Consider the following 20765-nt stretch of genomic DNA (forward strand, 5'->3'; position numbering starts at 1 on the left):
CAGTCCAAGGGAGCATACTATATGGTAAGAACAACACATCACCCCTTGATGTGTCCACTGGGCAATGAACACTACACTACTACAACAATCCGTGAGATTTTAGAATAATTATTTTGCTGTTATTTTCCATTTTTGAGTTCTGCACTTTAATCTTAAAGTAATCCTACAGTATAGGCTTTTTATTGATGAACAGGCCAAAACACTACAAGAAATGTGAACAATTTATCTAATGTCTTCAAGCCAGTTACACGACAGAGCTAGAACTAGAACCCCTTGGCCAAATGCCCTTTTCAAGTCAACTAGTGAGGTGCTAGTTTTTGACTCTTGAATATTGGAACTGAAAAAGCACTTCATATGCCAGCTCTCACGAAATACTTGAGGATAGATATTCACTCATCAGCCTGTCAGCTGATAGCTGACTTGGTAGCAATGTATGAACATGCTTTTCTGAAAACTGAAGGTGTTCTGCCTTTATATGCATTTGTCAATTGACAGTCATGTGTACACCATAAAAGCCAAAGAGAAACAACTGTGAGAGAAATTTCATACTTGCCAGCAGCAACCAATACCAGAGTCTTTAGTCTCAACTATTAAATTTATCCGTCTGGCAGTTAATGTTTAGAGCAAAGATCACCACAATATGTCAGTGCTGACTAGATGAATTACTAGCTAATCATGGAACCAATGTCATTTTCAGTGAAACTATTTTAAGTAGCAAATATAGTAAACATATTTATATGTTCACATTGTTTACTACTTCTTCTTCTTTTTTTTTTTTTTCCAAGACGGAGTCTAGCTCTGTCACCCAGGCTGGAGTGCAGTGGCATGATCTCGGCTCACTGCAACCTCCACCTCCCGGATTCAAATAATTCTCCTGCTTCAGCCTCCTGAGTAGCTGGGACTACAGACACATGCCACCATGTCTGGCTACTTTTTTTTTTATTTTTAGTAGTTACTGGGTTTCACCATGTTGGCCAGGCTGGTCTCAAACTCCTGACCTTGTGATCCATCCATGCCTCGGCCTCCCAAAGTGCTGGGATTACAAGCATAAGCCACCACGCCCAGCATGTTCACTTCTTTTATAAGTGGAATTTTTCTTCAAATTTCAGATTTCTTAGCTGTTGGCTTTAAAAAATGTGCTGACTCTTGTAAAAAGGAACACCCGCCCTTGAAAAACGTCATGTTGTAAACAGTTTAGTCTATCTTGTAATAACAACGCCACTGCCAGTTTATAATAATAATCAAACCAAACTATCCATTTTGAATTAATAAATACTCCAAAATAAAGCTTTTTAAATGTAGTTTTTTCTTAGCTCACAACATTGTTTCAGTGGGTTTACTTCAATAGGCTTGAAATCTAGTATAACTGGGAAGGAGTGCAAGCAACTATAGATGCACAACCCCTGTTGGTATATATATTTAACATATCAATATACTCATCAGTAACATTTGATTATCCATTTCCCTCTTTCCTCACCTGAAGTTAATTATAAAAGTAAAATTAGCTAATAATTATTCATTCAAATCAGCAAAATATCAATTAATAGCGTTTTTAAAAGCTCATCTATCATTTAGTTCTCAGATTCCTAAGAAGTATTATTTAAAATATTAAGAATATCATCTATAACTATGCCATGTTCCCCAAAATGTACACTGCAGTTGCAAAGAATGCACATGTAAAGCTGTTTACCCTTCGGCAGGGTCCAACGCCAGAGCTCTGGGACTATCTAGGTCTTTCCACACCAAAACTTGTCGATGCTGTCCATCCAACTTTGACACCTCAATTCGATTCGTTCCTGTGTCTGCCCAGTACAAGTTCTTCCCAAGCCAGTCTACTGCCATGCCTTCTGGATAATCTAAGCCGAATTCTACCACATGTTCCAGTGCACTGCCATTCATAAAGGCTCTGCTGATGGTCTGTAAAATAACATCAACAACTAAGTCATATGGCGTAAGTCAAAACCCAATCCAGAAAGAAGGTTTGGTTTGGTTTTTGTCAGGGGCAAGAGGATCCAGAAGTGACAAGAGGCATACTATTTCCTAATGAAATTCACATAATTTGCAAGTGCAGAAAAATTTGATGTGAATCTCTAATAAATGCAACTTCAAGTTTTACTGCCAATTCAGGGGGGAAATGTTAAAACTCTAAAGAACCAAAAACTTATTCTACTAACAGCAGAATGACTTTACTTTTAAAATTTATCAGTAATCAAGTGGAAAAGCTGTGACCACAATGCTACAGATCTTAACAAGTAGTCAATTTTTTTTTTTTTTTTTTGAGACGGAGTCTCACTCTGTCGCCCAGGCTGGAGTGCAGTGGCGCGATCTCCACTCACTGCAAGCTCTGCCCCCCGGGTTCACGCCATTCTCCTGCCTCAGCCTCCAGTGTAGCTGGGACTACAGGTGCCCGCCACTTCGCCTGGCTAATTTTTTTGTATTTTTAGTAGAGACGGGGTTTCACAGAACAAGTAGTCAATTTTCAAAAGGTGCTTAAGATTATGGCAAGTCATCATGCCTACCATATAAATGAATGTAACCATTATACTACCATTATAGCTTTGAGCCCCATAAAATTTTTAAAAATCATAATTCAAACTAATAATAGATACTACATCTTATCAAGTATTATCCTAAGTACGTTTTGTCCACAGATTTTCTCATTTAATACAACAGTCCTGCAAGTATGGCATTACCCCTATTTTATTTTATTTTATTTTATTTATTTTATTATTTTTTTGAGAATTAGTCTCATTCTGTCACCCAGGCTGGAGTGCAGTGGCACGATCTCGGCTCACTGCAACCTCTGCCTCCCAGGTTCAAGCGATTCTTGTGCCTCAGTTTCCCGAGTAGCTGGGATTACAGGTGTGCACCACCACGTCCAGCTAATTTTTGTATTTTTAGTAGAGACGGGGTTTTGTCACGTTGGCCAGGTTGATCCCAAACTCGTGACCTCAGGTGATTCATGTGCGTCAGCCTCCCAAAGTGCTGGGATTACAGGCGTGAGTCACCACACCCAGCCACCTCCCATTTTCAAGATGACGAAATTTAGAAGATCACCCAATGCAAAGCAATATTTATTTCATTTATTCACTTAATAAATTTAACTGAACACCATTAGAATCCAACTCTGACTCCAACACCCCATGTTTTCACACATTACAAAAACATTTACATGAGTTATCTGAAACAAGCCCAAAACAATCTGGAAGAAGAAAAGATTATTCTTCAGATTTATAGGTCTGGAGCTTCCGCTCTCTGGCTATCCTGGTATTCTTTTCGGTAACTATCCTAGGAAGAAGAAAATAAAGAATAACTCATTGTTGGCCTTTTCCGCCTCATTCAGGCCCTAAAATTTTGTTTAAAGTAAATCAAGAATTTTTGTTTAAAGTAAATCAATAGCCATTTTATGTGAAGCCCACATTTCCTTACTCAGCTAATTGCAGAAAATGTCATTCATCATTTTCAAATGGAAGAAAGTAGAGGAAGACTACGGCTAGGAGATTTAAAACACTCTGGCAAAGTATCTTATATTAAAAAGCATCTAAATAAAATACTGAATGGGCCTTTCCCTTCACTTAAAAACTTAAGGGTTTTGGCCGGGCACGGTGGCTCACGCCTGTAATCCCAGCACTTTGGGAGGACAAAGCGGGCGAATCACGAGGTCAAGAGTTCGAGCAGCCTGGCCAACATGGTGAAACCCTATCTCTACTAAAAATACAAAAATTAGCTGGGCGTTGTGGCACGCACCTGTAGTCCTAGCTGCTCAGGAGGCTGAAGCAGGAGAATCGCTTGAACCTGGGAGGTGGGGGTTGCAGTGAGCTGAGATCGCACCACTGCACTCCAGCTTGGGTGACAGAGCGAGGCTCCCGTTTCAAAAAAAAAAAAAAAAAAAAGTTGAGGGTTTTTCTTGAACTCTGCCTGTCAAGCAATGAGGGAGGTGCGTCACAGCATGAAGATTCAGAAATTCTAGACATTCTCCCTTTTAGTCCCTAGCTTTAATATTCCAACTCTTTTCGCTAACCTTGAGTGATATATCAGTCCAATAAATTCGGTTGTCTGTCACATCAAAATCCAAAGCAGAAGCTTCCTTGACACCAGTGAGTGGAATAGCCACATTATTATTGTTTGTTTCCAAAGAAATTCGTCTGATGTCTGCTCTCCGTGAAAACAAAAGGAAAGCCTCTGGGACAATGCAGGTCTTCATGTCACTGATGAGTTCAAAGCCAATAGGGCAAGCACAGCGAAGGCCCTGAGGTCTGTAAAGGCAGAGATGGCTGCATCCCCCATTTTCCTCAGCGCAGGGGTTGGAACCTAAAAGATTAATTATAAAAGGGGCACAGAAGAACACACACATTGACGCATTCAACATATTTTCACTTTTAAATTACTTATGCCTTTGGTTCACAAATGCCTATCTGCTCCCAATCTCAAGTTTCAATTCTAACATCACAAACAAGTAATATGCAGATTAATAGGGAGTAAAAGCATGGTGAAGTCTTTTCCTTTAATATCCATAGTAAGCTTTAAAATAAGGTATGTTATTCAAACTATCAGACTGAATTCTTTGGATGAAAGTGTGCCTGTGCATGTGTATTCAGTCCTTCAATTCAAACCTGGGTAGCTATAGCAGTAAAGTCAACGTTTAAAAGGTCCCTTCTCAGTATAAAAAGAAGGGGGTAAAGAAGATTTCTAAATTGCTTCAAAACATCAATAATTTACACTGCTGACTATCTCCATCTTTTTTCATTCCTGGTTTCCATTTCTAAGAAAGCTTTGGAGTTACTTACCAATCACTCGATGAACATTTGTGGCCTTTAGGCCCATGAGGTCAGGCAGCTGATCTATGATCACTTCCCTCTCTGCACTTCGTTTATGTACTCTTTCAATGCTACGCCTCTGCCAGTCAGTCCAGTAAACGTAGTCACCCAACAAAGTAAATCCAAATATGTGAGGAATTTTGTCCTCCACTAGTACTCGTCTCCCAGTGCCATCAGTATTCATAACCTTCAGGTTTAAATTCAAAAGAGAAGAGGATGAACCATGTATTTATTCTTCATGCAAAAATAACAAATCCAACTGCCTGCTGTATAAAAATCCAAGAGTCATCTTGGTATTCCTATTACAATGATTTTTCAAAATTACATGATGATTTCATAAGAATGATTTCAAATATTCCATATAAGCCTCTATTTGACCACTTTTCCCCCCAATCTCATATTATTCTTCCTTCTAAAAATTCTGTCAACTTTAGATTATGCAACTCTTCTATTAAATGACTGTGGCAAAATTAAAAATACAGTATCATCACTTTAAGTTTCCACATTTGTTTTCAATTATAATGTACCTTCACATACATTGTTTTATCATATGTTTTGTTTTATAACATATTTTATTTTATCCTGAGAGCTTTGCCTATGGAAACTGAGATTCATGTAAGGTCACAGAGCTTGTAAACACAGCTGATGTCTTTTTCAGGACTCTTTCCACTTAGCATGCTTTTTATTTTGTTGTTGTTGTCAGTAACAACAAACAACAGATAAAACGGATCTCAATAAATCTCTCATTCCTGAGATTATAATCACAAAAGTCTATCTGGATTATACGACACCATCTCTGCATCTAAGTTTCAAGAAACTAGGATGTACCTTCTCTTTCCAACTACCTAATAGTAACATTATTAAATTCACTCTGGCATTCATAGTGCATTCACAGTGCATTCACCATGCACTACTCAGTGTTGACTTAACTTGGGATACCTTTATTGACATAATATAACTAATATTTGCATATAAGATTATATCTGATACTTTTTGGGGGGTAGGAACAGATATTGTTCACATCTACATGTTTTTAGTATGAAATAACATTTCTAAAGGTTAATTTGCCCAGCACACAGGCCCCTTTAAGTGGCAGAAATGGTCTCAGGTAGGGACTTGAACAATGGGACTCTGAAAGGCTTGCTCCATTTTTCAGAACAGAACAAGGTCTTCTCAGTTTCCAATGCAGCATTTCCAACTGCATTTCCAGGAACATGTACTGCTACCTCATCTAAAATGTCACATACTTAACAGTGAACCTACGTTCTGCATTAGGGACAGTTCAATCAGTCTATCAGGGAGCACCCAACACAGAGTGATAAATATTCCGTATTATACAACACTAAAATATAACTTTCTTCCAAGTTTGTGATATGTTAAAATATGCCAGACTTGGTTTTATTCTTAGATTTAGTTCTATCTTATTTTGCATTATCTTACATTTAATAAATTACACTAATTTTGCTGATCTTTACATTCAAATGTTGGCCTTCCTATTAAAATTTGCTGGTGTAAAAGCATAAACTAGATGCCCAACATTAAACTTTTAAAGAATAACACTTATATTTCTACTTCAAAACGATTACAGGATCAACTAACAAAATCTTTTCTCTTTCAGCTATATCACTTTACAACATTTTTGTTTATTTTGATAAATAAATAGCTTAAACAAAAGATGGATGATTAAGTATGAATTAGGAAAATGGGACTGGGTATGGTGGCTCATGCCTATAATCCCAGCACTTTGGAAGGCCAAGGCAGGAGGATCACTGAAGCCCAGGAGTTCAAGACCAGCCTGGACAAAATGGCAAGGCCCTGTCTCTACAAAAAATACCAAAAAATTAGTCAGGTATGGTGGGATAAGCCTGTAGTCCTAGCTACTACTCGGGAGGCTGAAGCAGGCAGATCGCTTGAGCCCAGGAGTTTGAGGCTGCGGTGAGCTATAATCAAGCCACTGCACTCCAGCCTAAGTAACCCCAGCCTAGGAAAAAAATTTTAAAAAAGAAAGAAAATAGGTAAGAATTAAATTAAAAATCATTGTGAGAAAAATAATAAATACCACAATTCCAAGACCTTTTTAATAAACATAATTCTGGGTCTTCTATTTACCAGTTTCCCTTCATTCTTCTATTCTCTAAAAAATTTCTCATGATCAGTAAGTAATACTGTGGCAGAAACAGATTCAAATATAAGTTTTATCACTCAGTGGGTACCCTTAAGCAAGTTCTCACAAATAAAATAGGGACAGCGGGCCAGGTGCAGTGGCTCATGTCTGTAATCCCAGCACTCTGGGAGGCTGAGATGGGCGGACCATGAGGTCAAGAGATGGAGACCATCCTGGCCAACATGGTGAAACCCTGTCTCTACTAAAAATACAAAAAATTAGCTGGGCGTGGTGGCACACACCTGTAGTCCCAGCCACTCAGTAGGCTGAGGCAGGAGAATCGCTTGAACCCAGGAGGCTGAGGCTGCAGTAAGCGGAGATCGTGCCACTGCACTCCAACCTGGCAACAGAGCGAGACTCTGTCTCAAAAAAACAATAGGGACAGCACCACTGCCATCACTGAATTAATTAAGGATCAAATAAAATAATGCTAAATATATAGCACAGTATTAGGTGCACTACCTGGCAAACACTGGTTCCTGCCCTTTAAAATCATTTTATTAAAATGCTTTAGTTCCTAAATGTAAACAGCTACATGATTGTATTTATTTAACGTAGTGCTTCAAAATAAAAATACGTAAATATAAAAGAATACATGAAAATAAAAGACCAAAACAACCACTCACTGTTAAACTGAAGACAAAAACCAAGAGACCTTTATCTATCCTGAAACCAGTAGGAAACTACACAACTACAGCCTCCCATTTCCTACTCCCATTTTTATTGTTTACTTTTGCTAGTTAGATATAAAGTAACTAAAACAGTAAACAAAAAAAAAGCAAATATTTGACAATTTCATACGAGTACACTTTTGCTGCTCTACCAGACCCCTAATTCACTTCCCCGCAAATCAAACAACATTAGTAAAGACATCTAGTAAATGCAAATCACCATGACAGACATGATGAATGCTGAGAAGTTTGAACAGGGCCTCTTCCAGCTAAGGTATTACAATCTAATTGGGGAGGCAAACGATATTTACACTAAAATTACACAAATATCCCCTCTCTGTAAGTAATCAAGAAAAACTTCAGGAAATAATAGGAGTTGAAATTCATCTTGAAGAATTAGAATTTTGACAAAGAGAAAAAGATTTTCTAGAATAAAAGAAATAATATGGGCCGGGCGCGGTGGCTCAAGCCTGTAATCCCAGCACTTTGGGAGGCCGAGACGGGCGGATCACAAGGTCAGGAGATTGAGACCATCCTGGCTAACACGGTGAAACCCCGTCTCTACTAAAAAATACAAAAAACTAGCCGGGCGAGGTGGCGGGCGCCTGTAGTCCCAGCTACTCGGGAGGCTGAGGCAGGAGAATGGCGTGCACCCGGGAGGCGGAGCTTGCAGTGAGCTGAGATCTGGCCACTTCACTCCAGCTTGGGCGACAGAGCGAGACTCCGTCTCAAAAAAAAAAAAAAAAAAGAAATAATATGAGTAAAAAACAGTATAAAACAGTAGACAGAATTTTAATAATATACTTTATTTAATCTAACACATCCAAAATTCTTTTCTCTCAACGTGTAATAAATATTAAAATATTTATTTTAATATTAAAATATTAAAATTTTATTAATGACATCTTTTTTTTTTTCTTTATACTAGGTCTTCTTAGTATGTGTTTTACAATTAAAGTACATCCCAATTCAACCTAGGCACATTTTAAGTTCTGCAGAGCCACATGTAATTAGTGGCTACATATGGCACTGTGCTGGATTAGAGTCTTCAGAGTGGTTACTATATACAGCATATAAGAAAATTAACTGGCTTTTTTAGTTTACATCACTGTCCCCTCTATACCTGTCACCTTCAGGCTTACCTCAGATCGATCAGGCTCAGTAAAGCTTCAAACAAATGTCTTTTATTTGGTCTTTCTTTCCTCCCAGCTATATACTATTTAATTCTAATATGAAGTTAAAATAACTACACACACACACACACACACACACACACACACACACACACACACACACACATCTTTGACGGAAAAACAAAAACAAACGCCTGTAATCCCAGCACTTTGGAAGGCCGAGACGGGCGGATCACGAGGTCAGGAGATCGAGACCATCCTGGCTAACACGGTGAAACCCCGTCTCTACTAAAAATACAAAAAACTAGCCGGGCGAGGTGGCGGGCACCTGTAGTCCCAGCTACTCCGGAGGCTGAGGCAGGAGAATGGCGTAAACCCGGGAGGCGGAGCTTGCAGTGATCTGAGATCCGGCCACTGCACTCCAGTCCGGGCGACAGAGCGAGACTCCGCCTCAAAAAAAAATAAAATAAAATAAAAAAATAAAAACAAACTACTTTTTTTCTTCTTGTCACATTTGCAAGTTTACATATAAAACATTAGCTAAGAGGTTAGAAGGAGCGCCAAAGACCTGATTCTTTCATTTCTTTTAGGCTGTGTCAAAAAGGAAGTATCAAGACCATAGATATAGTATTAGAAAACCCATTTCTGCCATCTCCTTAATCCTCCCACTTAAGACATACTACAGTCTAGATCAGCCACGTACTAACAATGGTTAAAACTAGGTAGTTCATGGTCATCTCTACTCTGCTTTCTATACTCGGACATTTTCCATAATTTTTAAAAAATGAAGAGAAAAAGCTAAGGAGCAAGCCCAAGGACACACAAATAATAATGATGATGATGATAACTGCTGTTTTTCATAAATGCTATTACCAGCCGAGTGCGGTGGCTCACACCTATAATCCCAGCACTTTGGGAGGCCAAGGCGAGCAGATCACGAGGTCAGGAGACTGAGACCATCCTGGCTAACATGGTGAAACCCCGTCTCTACTAAAAACACACAAAAAAAACTAGCCGGGTGTGGTGGCGGGTACCTGTAGTCCCAGCTACTCGGGAGGCTGAGGCAGGAGAATGGCATGAATCCGGGAAGCGGAGCTTGCAGTGAGCCAATCTCGCCCCACTGCACTCCAGCCTGGGCGACAGAGTGAGACTCAGTCTCAAAATAAATTAATTAAATTAAATTAAATTAAACGCTATTATCATTTTTGTTAGTATGATATAGAAAGGAATTATAAGGATCCTCTGAAGAGATTAAGGGATCACCAGCTTAAACAATATCTGACTGTGAGACTTTGAATCTAAACACACAGATAATGTTATTTTCCTTCACACAAAGTCCAATTTCTGAAATGTTTCCTTCGATTACTTTTGTAGAGGTGACACTATTAGAAAACTGACTTCTCCACTAAGTATTTTTCATGTACCAGCCACACAATCTTTCTCTACTGGGCACAAGTTACCATAGTGAAATAAGAACATGTTGCTTTGTCTTAAAGAAATTACTATTCCATTTACTCATATTCCTGTAAAAGTTTTGGACAGGTTACTAGCTCTATAAATACAGTTTAAGCCCCTTATGTTTAAAATAACACAAATTCTGGCAAAAGCTTGTTTGTATATTCTGAACCCAGAACAAATGAACCACTTTAGGCAATTCCAAAAGATTACACTTATGCTTTAAAAACTGTGCCAATGTTAATTAAATCTGGCAACTCTTAAGGGTTTACTTCACTGTATTACCTCAGAGTGGTTTAATTAGTTAAACTGAAATTAGGCTTCTGTCACTTCTAAAATCTAACTCCAAATCTGAACCAGAGTCTCCAGTGGTTTCAGCTGCTTTGACCACACTGTGGCATTGGTTTAACACTCTGAAATATTCTAAACCACACTGAGAATACAGGCTACAAGAGGAAATAGACGTGGGTTAACCATAACATTATCTGCACAAAGAAGAGGTAACGGCAAATCTTCTACAGACATCACATCCAGTCTTTGAGTCATTTCATCAGCTCATTAAATGTCAAGACAGGATTGCCCATGCAATCTTGGAATGCAGCCAGTCTACTACCAAAATTGCTGCTATGCAACTTCACTTGACAAGACAAGTTCAAGGAATAGATGCAGGAGGACAACCAAGCACCCACCATAAAATGTGCTAGAGTGGGAATGCTATAAAGTTCTATAAGAGAAACTCAAATTATGCCCAAAATGAACCATTCTCTTCTAATGTTCCAGACAATATCCAAAACAAGCAGTTAATTAAAAGCTTACACATAAGAGAGATAGATATGACTGAGGGTTGGGGAGTATATTTTTTCTGATACAACTTCATAGAACATAAAATATAATTTCACATAAAAGGGATTTTAAAACACAGAATATTTATCCATGGAAACAACATTTCAATCATGCCAAATCTCACTGAGGTGACAAGTATAAAGAAATGCTTTGGACCCAGTAGGTGAAGTAAAGGGATACCATGCACCTGTTTAAGAGAGAGGTAGGGGCAATAACAGCGCTATATTTAAAGCCTTTTAACCTATTTCAAGATACATTATGTCTGAATACATATAAGTGATTTTAAATATGAAAACAATTAAAGTATCATAGTTACTCTGGGTAGTTATATAATATTTTTTGCACTGAATATTAAACATTTGCAATTACTATGCTCTTTTTCTGTTAGAGCTAAAAATTACTACTGTGACCAAAGCTTTCTAAAACCTGAATTACTCCAGGAAACGAAAAAATTGAGAACAGAGTTCCAGATGAAGTCATCATGATGATGAATGTCAACATCCTGGTCAATTATACTCAACTGCTTTGTAAGACACTTCTGAAAGCCTCACTGTCCTGAGGCCCCAAAAACCTAATAGGGAAAAGATTAACATGTCAACAAGGGAAAAATGCCCTGTTTGCTCTCATTCTTTTCAAGCACAGCTAAAATAAACTCTTTTGTTTTTTGGGCGATGGGGTCTTGCTCTGTTGCCCAAGCTAGAGTTCAGTGACGTGATCTCAGCTCACTGCAACCTCTGTCTCCCAGACTCAAGTGATCCTCCCACCTCAGCCTCCAGAGTAGCTGGGACTATAGTTGCATACCACCATGCCTGGCTAATTTTTGCATTTTTTGTAGAAACGAGGTTTTGCCATGTTGCCCAGGCTGGTCTCAAACTCCTGGGCTCAAGTGATCTTCCCACTTCAGCCTCCCAAGTAGCTGGGACTCCAGGAGTGCACTACCATGCCCAGCTAATTTTTATTTTCTGTAGAGTCAGGGATCTCATTGTGTTACCCAGGCTGGTTTCAAACTCCTAGCCTCAAGGGATCCTCCTACCTCAACCCTCCCAAAGTGCTGGGATTTCAAGTGTGAGCCACTGTGCCCGATAATCAACTGGCAATTTTCAAATAGGAGTTCACAAATTTATTGTTATGCGATGTACCCCAGACACAAAATAACACAACAGGACAGCACCATGTTTACAACTCAATGAACATAAATCCAAACTCCAGGTGCTCTGCTGAGTTGAGGAATCTAATGATGGAGTTTATCAATATAATTCTTCCGTGATCATATGTTACGAGGATTTGGGGAGAAATATATATCCACACTAATATACCGTACATATTGTGTGGTAAAGTAGCACATATGGGCAAATATTCAGGTATTTAAATTAATTTTTTTTTTTTTTTTTTTTTTGAGACAGAGTCTTGCTCTGCTGCCCAGGCTCGAGTACAGTGGCCGGCTCTCAGCTCACTGCAAGCTCCGCCTCCCGGGCTCACGCCATTCTCCTGTCTCAGCCTCCCGAGTAGCTGGGACTACAGGCGCCCGCCTCGTCGCCCGGCTAGTTTTTTGTATTTTTTAGTAGAGACGGGGTTTCACCGTATTAGCCAGGATGGTCTCGATCTCCTGACCTCATGATCCGCCCGTCTCGGCCTCCCAAAGTGCTGGGATTATATTTCTCAAACTGAAAGTATAATCAGTCTTTCTTTTTTTTTTAAAGCAGAGTCTTGCTCTGTTGTCCATGCTGGATTGCAGTGGCCTGATCTCAGCCCACTGCAACCTCTGCCTCCTGTGTTCAAATGATTCTTGTGTCTCAGCCTCCTAAATAGCTGGGATTACAGGCACATGCCACCACGTTGGGCTAATTTTTGTATTTTTAGTAGAGACGGGATTTCACCATGTTGGCCAGGCTGGTCTCAAACTCCTGGCCTCAAGTGATCAGCACACATCAGTCTCCCAAAGTCCTGGATTACAGGTGTGAGCCACCGTGACCAGCCTCAAACTGAAGGTATAATCAATTTTAATGTTATAAATTGGCAAAGATTCAAAAGTACTTGTTAATACTTGTCATATTATCAGAACAGCCTCATCTCAACAATAGATTTTTTTATTATAATTTCTTAAGGAGGAATTAATCTTACAAACCAACAGTAAAAAAAATTATCAACAAGTTCCTATATGTTTTTAACAATACAAAGGCTAAGATACCAGACAAAGAAATTCCTTTAAAAAAGAAGTTTGAATACTTGGGAAACAAATTTCTTTATTAGGGTATTGATGAAATAAAGGAAGTTATCCCAGGAAAATGTAGCCCTGCAATTTCAGGCTTAGAATATGAAACAGAACATTCACCAAATGCCAAGTGAATTTCAGTACACATTATACAAAATAATACCTTCTTTATTCAAAATTTCTTGGTACTAAAGGTTCTAATAATCTTTGTTTCTGTTTCCCAACAAAGTTGTGCCAGGTAAAATTAGGTTTGTACAAAACTAGCTATGGACATTGTATCCTCTTAAAGTAGGGAAGCTTACTCTAAGATTTAAAGCAAATACACATGTTCTTAAAGTAGACAGGAAAATCTTTTTACCTATACTATCATGTGTTGCTGCACTGTCAGCAGAAACTCAGAAATGAAAGTAGGGAGGAGAAACCAAAATAAAAAGTATATAATGAAAAAATAGGTCGGGCACGGGGGCTCACGCCTATCATCTCAACACTTTGGGAGGCCGAGGTGGGTGGATCATTTGAGGTCAGGAGTTCGAGGCCAGCCTGGCCAACATGGAGAAACCCCGTCTCTACTAAAAATACAAAAATTAGCCAGGCGTGGTGGCATGTGCCTGTAATCCCAGCTACTCGGGAGGCTGAGGCAGGGGTATCACTTGAGCCTGGGAGGCAGAGGTTGCAGTGAGCTGAGATCACGCCACTGTACTCCAGCCTGGGCGACAGAGTGAGACCAAGTCTCAAAAAAAAAAAAGGCCGGGTGCAGTGGCTCACGCCTGTAATCCCAGTGCTTTGGTAAGCCGAGGCAGGTGGCTCACCAGCCTGGCTAACACGGTGAAACCCTGTCTCTACTAAAAATACAAAAACTTAGCCAGGAATGGTGGCAGACGCCGGTAGTGCCGGTAGTCCCAGCTACTTGGGAGGCTGAGGCAGGAAAATGGCATGAACCCGGGAGGCGGAGCTTGCATGAAGTGAGCTGAGATTGCACCACTGCACTCCAGCCTGGGTGAAATAGTGAGACTCCATCTCAAAATAAATAAATAAAAGAAAAAAGAAACTGTGAGAAAATTTTAGCTATGACAACACTACTGCTTTCAATAAAACCAAAGATTAGAAACATGTTGATTTTTGTCAATCAGTTAAATGGGTATACAACAAGAAAAGTAACCTCAAGAAAATATAAGCTAATAGTACATTCTGAATTTTACCATGGCAAAAATGTTTTAAACCTATAAATTATCAATGACATATCTTTGCTATTAGTAAGAAGTTCTACATGCCCTCAGTGCAACAGACGTTTTCAGCAGTAAAACCTGACCCCCCCAAAAAAAGGAATGCTGTTAAGACAATGTTGTTCTGCCTCCTGAAGGGTCATATAAAATCGAAATAAAGACTTTTGATCTTTCCCCTATCAAAAACATGAAAATTATTCTTTCTGCTAATGCTTTAGTACTTATTATGGGAAGGCCCCACAACAATATAGTAAAAATCGGGAGGTGGGGAGGGGGTGGTGGCAGAAGTACAGTGCAGACAAGTAAACTAGGTTTGTCCACAAAAGGCAATGAAGTCATTTCAGCATAATGAAGAAGAGACATAAACAAGTACTAGCAAGCACCTTTTAAATAACACCTACAGATAGGTGGCCACTATCACCTGACAAGTAGGGAAAACAGACATACCCTCACATATATGTTATTCTATTAAAGCAGGAGCCAAATACCACAACCATTTTTTTTAAAAAATGTGACATCATTAGCAATGTCCTATGCTCAATCTCTCCTTCCAGAAGCTTAGGTTAAATCTAGTCATTCTTTCTACAACTCTGTATAATATAAAAACACATCTAATATCCAGAATTCCTCATTCCTTCTCCCTGGTTTCCCTAATGTAGCCAGCATCTGGTCACATCACCACTTACAAAAGAGGAAGCGAGAAGCTGATCTAAAGAATTTCCACTAAGCGAGTAGGTAGCATAAATGAGTGAACACAATGAGACTTTCCCATGTGATCCACTCAAGACACATAGGTTTACTATGTCTTACCTTGCTACAAAATAATTTACCAAATAATTATCTTTTCTTTCCAAATGTACTATAAACACATATACAACAGTGTGATCCCAGACTCTTTTTTTTTGAGACGGAGTCTTGCATCTTGTCTCCCAGGCTGGAGTGCAATGGTATGATCTTGGCTCACTGCAACTTCCACCTGCAGGGTTCAAGCGATTCTCCTGCCTCAGCCTCCCGAGTAGCTGGGATTACAGGTGCCCGCCACCACACCCAGCTAATTTTTGTATTTTTACTAGAGACAGGGTTTTGCCATGTTGGCCAGGCTGGTCTCGAACTCCTGACCCGCCTCGGCCTCCCAAAGTACTGGGATTACAGGCATGAGCCACCGCGCCTGGCCAACCAGACAGACTCTTAAGTCTTTCAGAAGAGAACAGGGTTAACACAACCATAATTTGATACTCTCTTACAGTCCCAGCGAAAAGCAGCTTTCATTTGTAGGCATGACAAAAGCTAGGAAGCTTTCTAAGGAAAATGGGACTAGAAGGGAGAATGTCACCCAGACTAGGGTTAGATCAGTATCTGGGATTAGCTGCCACTAACAAAAGGCTAGCAAATAAACTTCTTGGAAAAAGAGGGATTTTTAAAATTACGTATCTTTCTAAAAGTTTTCAAGTTCAGCATTATCAAGTCAAGGGAGATGAAAAGCTGGTAGAAGCAGTTGCTCCTAGAATCACTACTAGTCTCAGGATGGGAAATCCCAGTTTTTCTCCCCTAGTTATGCAAGACTAATTTAGATGAAGAGCTGCACTCTTTCTTTAGTTTGCCAAGTATCAGATTTTACATCAACATAAGAAGGGAATAAATAACTATATGCTCTCTTTATTTCCTAGATGTGCCTATGTAAATAAAATGGCAAAGGCTCTAATGTCCTAATAGTGAAAACTCATCAGAATCTCCAGGGGAAATTATAAAGGGAGGTCTTCATGTACACAGAAGTAAATTTACCACAAACATCAGTCTATAAAAAGGGGACAAAAACCAAACAGCAGTTGTGTTCCAGCAAACCTAGAAGGAGAAAGATGTATCTAAAAATAAGATTTATGGGTGACAGAGCCTTTGCAGATTAAAAGAATGAATGAATGAAGGAACAAATGAACGAATGAATGAATGAATGAAAAAAAATTAAAAACAGGTTTACGGATGCTGATTCCATACAGGGAAGAAGGAAAGAATGGTTGAAGGAGCCAATGACGCCACTATATGTATGTGTGTGTATGTATATATATATATATATATATATATATGAGCATAGCTCAAGAAAACATAACAAAGTGGCCAGAAAAGGAATTCTAATTTTGAAATCTACTGCACTCACTACAAACTAGGAAAATACATCCTATTTAATCAACGTTATATATTGTTTTATAAAGTGTATTAATTTTTATTCTTAAAGACAGTCACTGGGAACTCCATAAATTGTAATGTCTTTATCTGAATCCCTTCTGAACTATTTGTTATTCTGAATAAATTTCTGTAACTAAAGAATTATACCTAAAGTGGGGAAAATGAGCCTTGAAATATTCCCAATAAGAAACAAATGATTTTATTTTCAGGCTAATCAGTCAGTTAGGCTAAGATGGGCAAAACCAAATATGGAATTTTAAAAACCCTGTGTGATAATAAATTGAAAGCATTCCCTTATGTAAATTTTCTTGCTACAGATATTCTTCTAAAATATATGGGCTTTAAACTGTTTTCCTAAGCATACTCATACCTATACACTCATGTATAGTTCATAATTCACAGGTGTGGACTAGATGGGATTAGGTAGGCAATCTATATTCAAGCAGACCAAAATGAAGCTAAAAGCCTGTCTGAAACATGAACTCATAACCTCTGTCTCATTAGCAATGCACTCCAACTGTTAAAAGATTCAAACATCAACTTGGATTTGAAAAGAGTGGGAGGCAGTGAAATACTAACAGGGAGAAAATTTATGGAGTCTATGCAAAAGTTTCTATTAATGAAAACCAGCTGCAAGAACAACAGATGCCGTTTTCAGTATTTGAGCCTGGTGGAATACTAACGGCGTTTCTTCTACTCCAAGTTTCCATTTTGGAAGCAAGGCCCTTTAAGTCATTATTCCCTCAGAGTCATAGGTACTCTACAGAATACCTTTCTAAAACAACTGTTCTAGAGTCTGAATTTTCTGTCCATTAGATGTATACAGTGTCTCTCTGAAGAGTCATTTAAAGCCATCCTTGTATGAGAAGTTTCCCCCAAAGGAAAATTGAGATCTTAACTCTGTTTTATCTATGTGATCCATAAGACCTGTAGCAAAGTCTAATTCGAAGTTGTTAATTTTAGACTTAACACCAATATCAGAGATACATGCTACTAACAAAACATTGTGATAAAATATTAATCACTGATTACTTTCACCATAATCTATTTGTTTGCCACAAACTTAATTCTACCACTTGGTAAATATTTTTTTCCCAATCTTTGCTTAATTAGTCTTGCTCCCACACAGCCCATAAATCAATTTTAAAATTGTTTGCATGTAACCAGTATATTATTTAATACATTCTACCATCCACCCCAAAACAAGTAACAGCAATAAAAGATATATACACACACACATACACATACATATGGACTTTGTTTTCCTAACTTAGGACAGCCAGTTCTTCCAGTATAGAGCTTACATAATTTTGGTTTGCAGGAATTACCCCTAGGAAATTCAGGCAGTGGCTTTACCCGAAATGACAAAAATCATTTATATAACCTTTTAAGACTAGAACCTGATCAACAGCCATTTCTCATACCAATACATCTCTCTATCCTAGGATTACGTGGAAGAGAATATATTATCCCTAGAATCATGAAGGTTGAGTAAAATTTCTGTAAAATGTACCTTTGGTACCCCAGACAACTGTTAAGAAGAAAGAATATCTGTACTCAAATTATTATACTGTCAACTCAAAACCCACTATAAAAGTGGCTTGAAAATGAAAAAGCAAAAAACAAACCTCAATCTTGTCTGTTTTGGCATCTCCCCAGTATATTTTGCCTTCATCATAATCCAAGGCTAAACCATTTGGCCATCCAAGAGAAGTGTTAACCAATACTACACGGTCAGAACCATCCAGAGCTGCTCGCTCAATTTTCGGAATTTCTCCCCAATCAGTCCAATACATGTACCTATAGAAGTATACAGAAAATGAGCTAAAAATAGATAATAAAATGTAACTTTCAGATATTCTAAAGGTGAGATCCACCCCTCCTATTACACTGGTATCATCAGTTAATGCCATAGAAGGGGAAAAAAAGCATATGAAGAGTGTGTTTAAGACATTTATCACAGCAGTATATAAGATTGTGGGAAATTTTCAGATCAAACAGCGTGTTCCAGAGCCAATCCTGAAAATGCCTCCCAATAACGAGATTACAGTTTTACTTCTTTTTTAAAAAAAACACTGTGTGCCCTTTTCCATGAACTTTCTCTCTTTTCCTTGATGGCTTGTCATCTCTGGCACAAAAGGCTTATCACAGCAGTATTAGTCAGACTGAATTCTCAAAATAACTATTTCTTGCCGCAGTGCTAAGTGATTCTTATGGCTCCTGGATGTTTAAATGGCTCTAAGGCATTGGTATATACTGAGGTGTAATTTGTCACTATGCTCGTCCTCAGAAAAAATCTCATAGTAATAACAAAATTGTTCAGTATGTAAAAAGTTACCTAGACTATGATCCGGGTGGCATGGTAAAACAAAACAAATAAACAAACAACAACAAACTAGAAGTAAAGCTGCATAGGCTGACAAAGTTTTGGAAATCAAGTTATTCATGTATTTAGGGAAATAAAAGTAAGCTATATTCTTACTATAAAGTACTGAAAATGGAATTAAAGCTTCTAGGGGAAGGGAAAGAGTTCTGAAAACAATTTCTTTCCACATTTTTCATGGTAATGATGCAATCCAAGCAAAATCTGCAGACAACACCCAAAGTCAGCAAACATGGACTTAATTTAGAAAGAAAAAATATCTAAGACATCCAATGCAAAAAACCAGCAATTTTTAAACTTGAGATTGTATTCCAATCACCATATCCTAAAAATAGACAGTCATTAAAGAGCTGTTTACTGGAAACCAATATATATATATATACACATATATGTATGTGTGTGTCATGTTATCTTAGTCAATGTTTTTAGGAACCTGTGAAAAACAGAAACACTACACAGAATTTGCTATCAGTAGAGCTTCTTACCCAACCATGGGATCTAACACAATAGCCCGGGGTTCCTCTAAGTCCTCTGAAATCAAGATCTTCCTCATGGTCCCATTGAGCCTTGTCACTTCTATTCGATCAGTGCCAGTGTCCGTCCAGTAAAGATTTCGTGCAACCCAGTCCACAGCAATACCATCAGGATGGGCAATTTGAGCAGTGACCACAAACTGACTGCCAGATCCATCTATAAATGAACGGCGTATGGCCCTCACTTCATCATCAGTCCAGTAGATGTAGCCTTCCACAGGATCGTAATCTATGGCAATGGCATGACGGATGTCTTCTAACTGCAGAACAATGTCTGTAAAATCTGGTGTATCCAAAGAAATGCGTCTCAAGTCTGTCCTTCGAGCTAAAAGCAGTAATTCTGTGGCACCTAGAACAACAAAGCGAAATGAAGAATAGTTTGAAATCCAGAGATAAAATTTACCTGCTCTAGATAAAGAATTAAGAATTGAAAAATAAATATAAAATTAATATAAAATATACCTAAATTAACACAAAAGGATATAAGCTCTCTTTAGAGTGGAAATGGAAAGTAATACAGTGAAATAGGAAGAATCTACTCTGAAGTCAAGCTGTTTAATGGCTAACTCTCCAAATTAAGTTGTGATACACTCTATGGTTTCACTGGAATTAATCCAGCTAGTTAAAAGTACAATGAATAATGACTACATAATGACTAAGAAGCTAAGTAGCTGAGTATTAAAGGAGAAGGAGATGTAGGATATAGATCTTTTGTTCAAGAAGCATTTTTTAAAAAAAGATAAAGAAATTTAGGACAAGAATCTTTGTGGTTGATAGGAATGTTCTAAAATTGGATCGTGGTGGTAACTGTATAACTCTGTCAATTTACTAAAAAGTCACTGAATTGTACAATTTAAAAAATGGATGGATTTTATATGGTATATAAGTCACATCTCAGTAAAGCTGTCTTAACAAAGAGAAATACAGGGCAATACCTCACAGAATTGAGGACAAAGCAAGCTATGGAGAAGCAAACAGCTGCAGTAGAGGGAAGGAACCAGATAAACATAACACAGTGGTTAAGAGTTGTGGATCCAATATAATTTGATTCAAGAAGCTACACAAACATTGGGAAAATATCTAATCCCTCTAAGCCTAGTTTCTTCATCTATACCTTGTAAGGCTGCTGTAAGGATTAAAGGAGATAAAT

The 20765-nt window shown here is 38.3% G+C and overlaps 1 protein-coding gene across 2 annotated transcripts in view; it reads right to left on the bottom strand.

The window, feature by feature from the left end:
• The window catches only part of LRP6 (LDL receptor related protein 6), a 157940-nt gene that overhangs the window by 47352 nt on the left and 89823 nt on the right, over nt 1–20765 (bottom strand). For both annotated transcript variants that reach the window (XM_010370998.2, XM_030939468.1), the window contains exons 6-10: nt 19568–19964; nt 18328–18499; nt 4788–5004; nt 4022–4311; nt 1691–1917 (exon numbers count right to left, since the gene is read on the bottom strand). In XM_010370998.2, the coding sequence (XP_010369300.1) occupies nt 1691–1917; nt 4022–4311; nt 4788–5004; nt 18328–18499; nt 19568–19964 (1303 nt within the window). The remainder of the gene's footprint in view (nt 1–1690; nt 1918–4021; nt 4312–4787; nt 5005–18327; nt 18500–19567; nt 19965–20765) is intronic.

Source organism: Rhinopithecus roxellana, chromosome 10 (genome assembly GCF_007565055.1).
Source record: "Rhinopithecus roxellana isolate Shanxi Qingling chromosome 10, ASM756505v1, whole genome shotgun sequence".
In the NCBI taxonomy this organism is placed as follows: Eukaryota; Metazoa; Chordata; class Mammalia; order Primates; family Cercopithecidae; genus Rhinopithecus; species Rhinopithecus roxellana.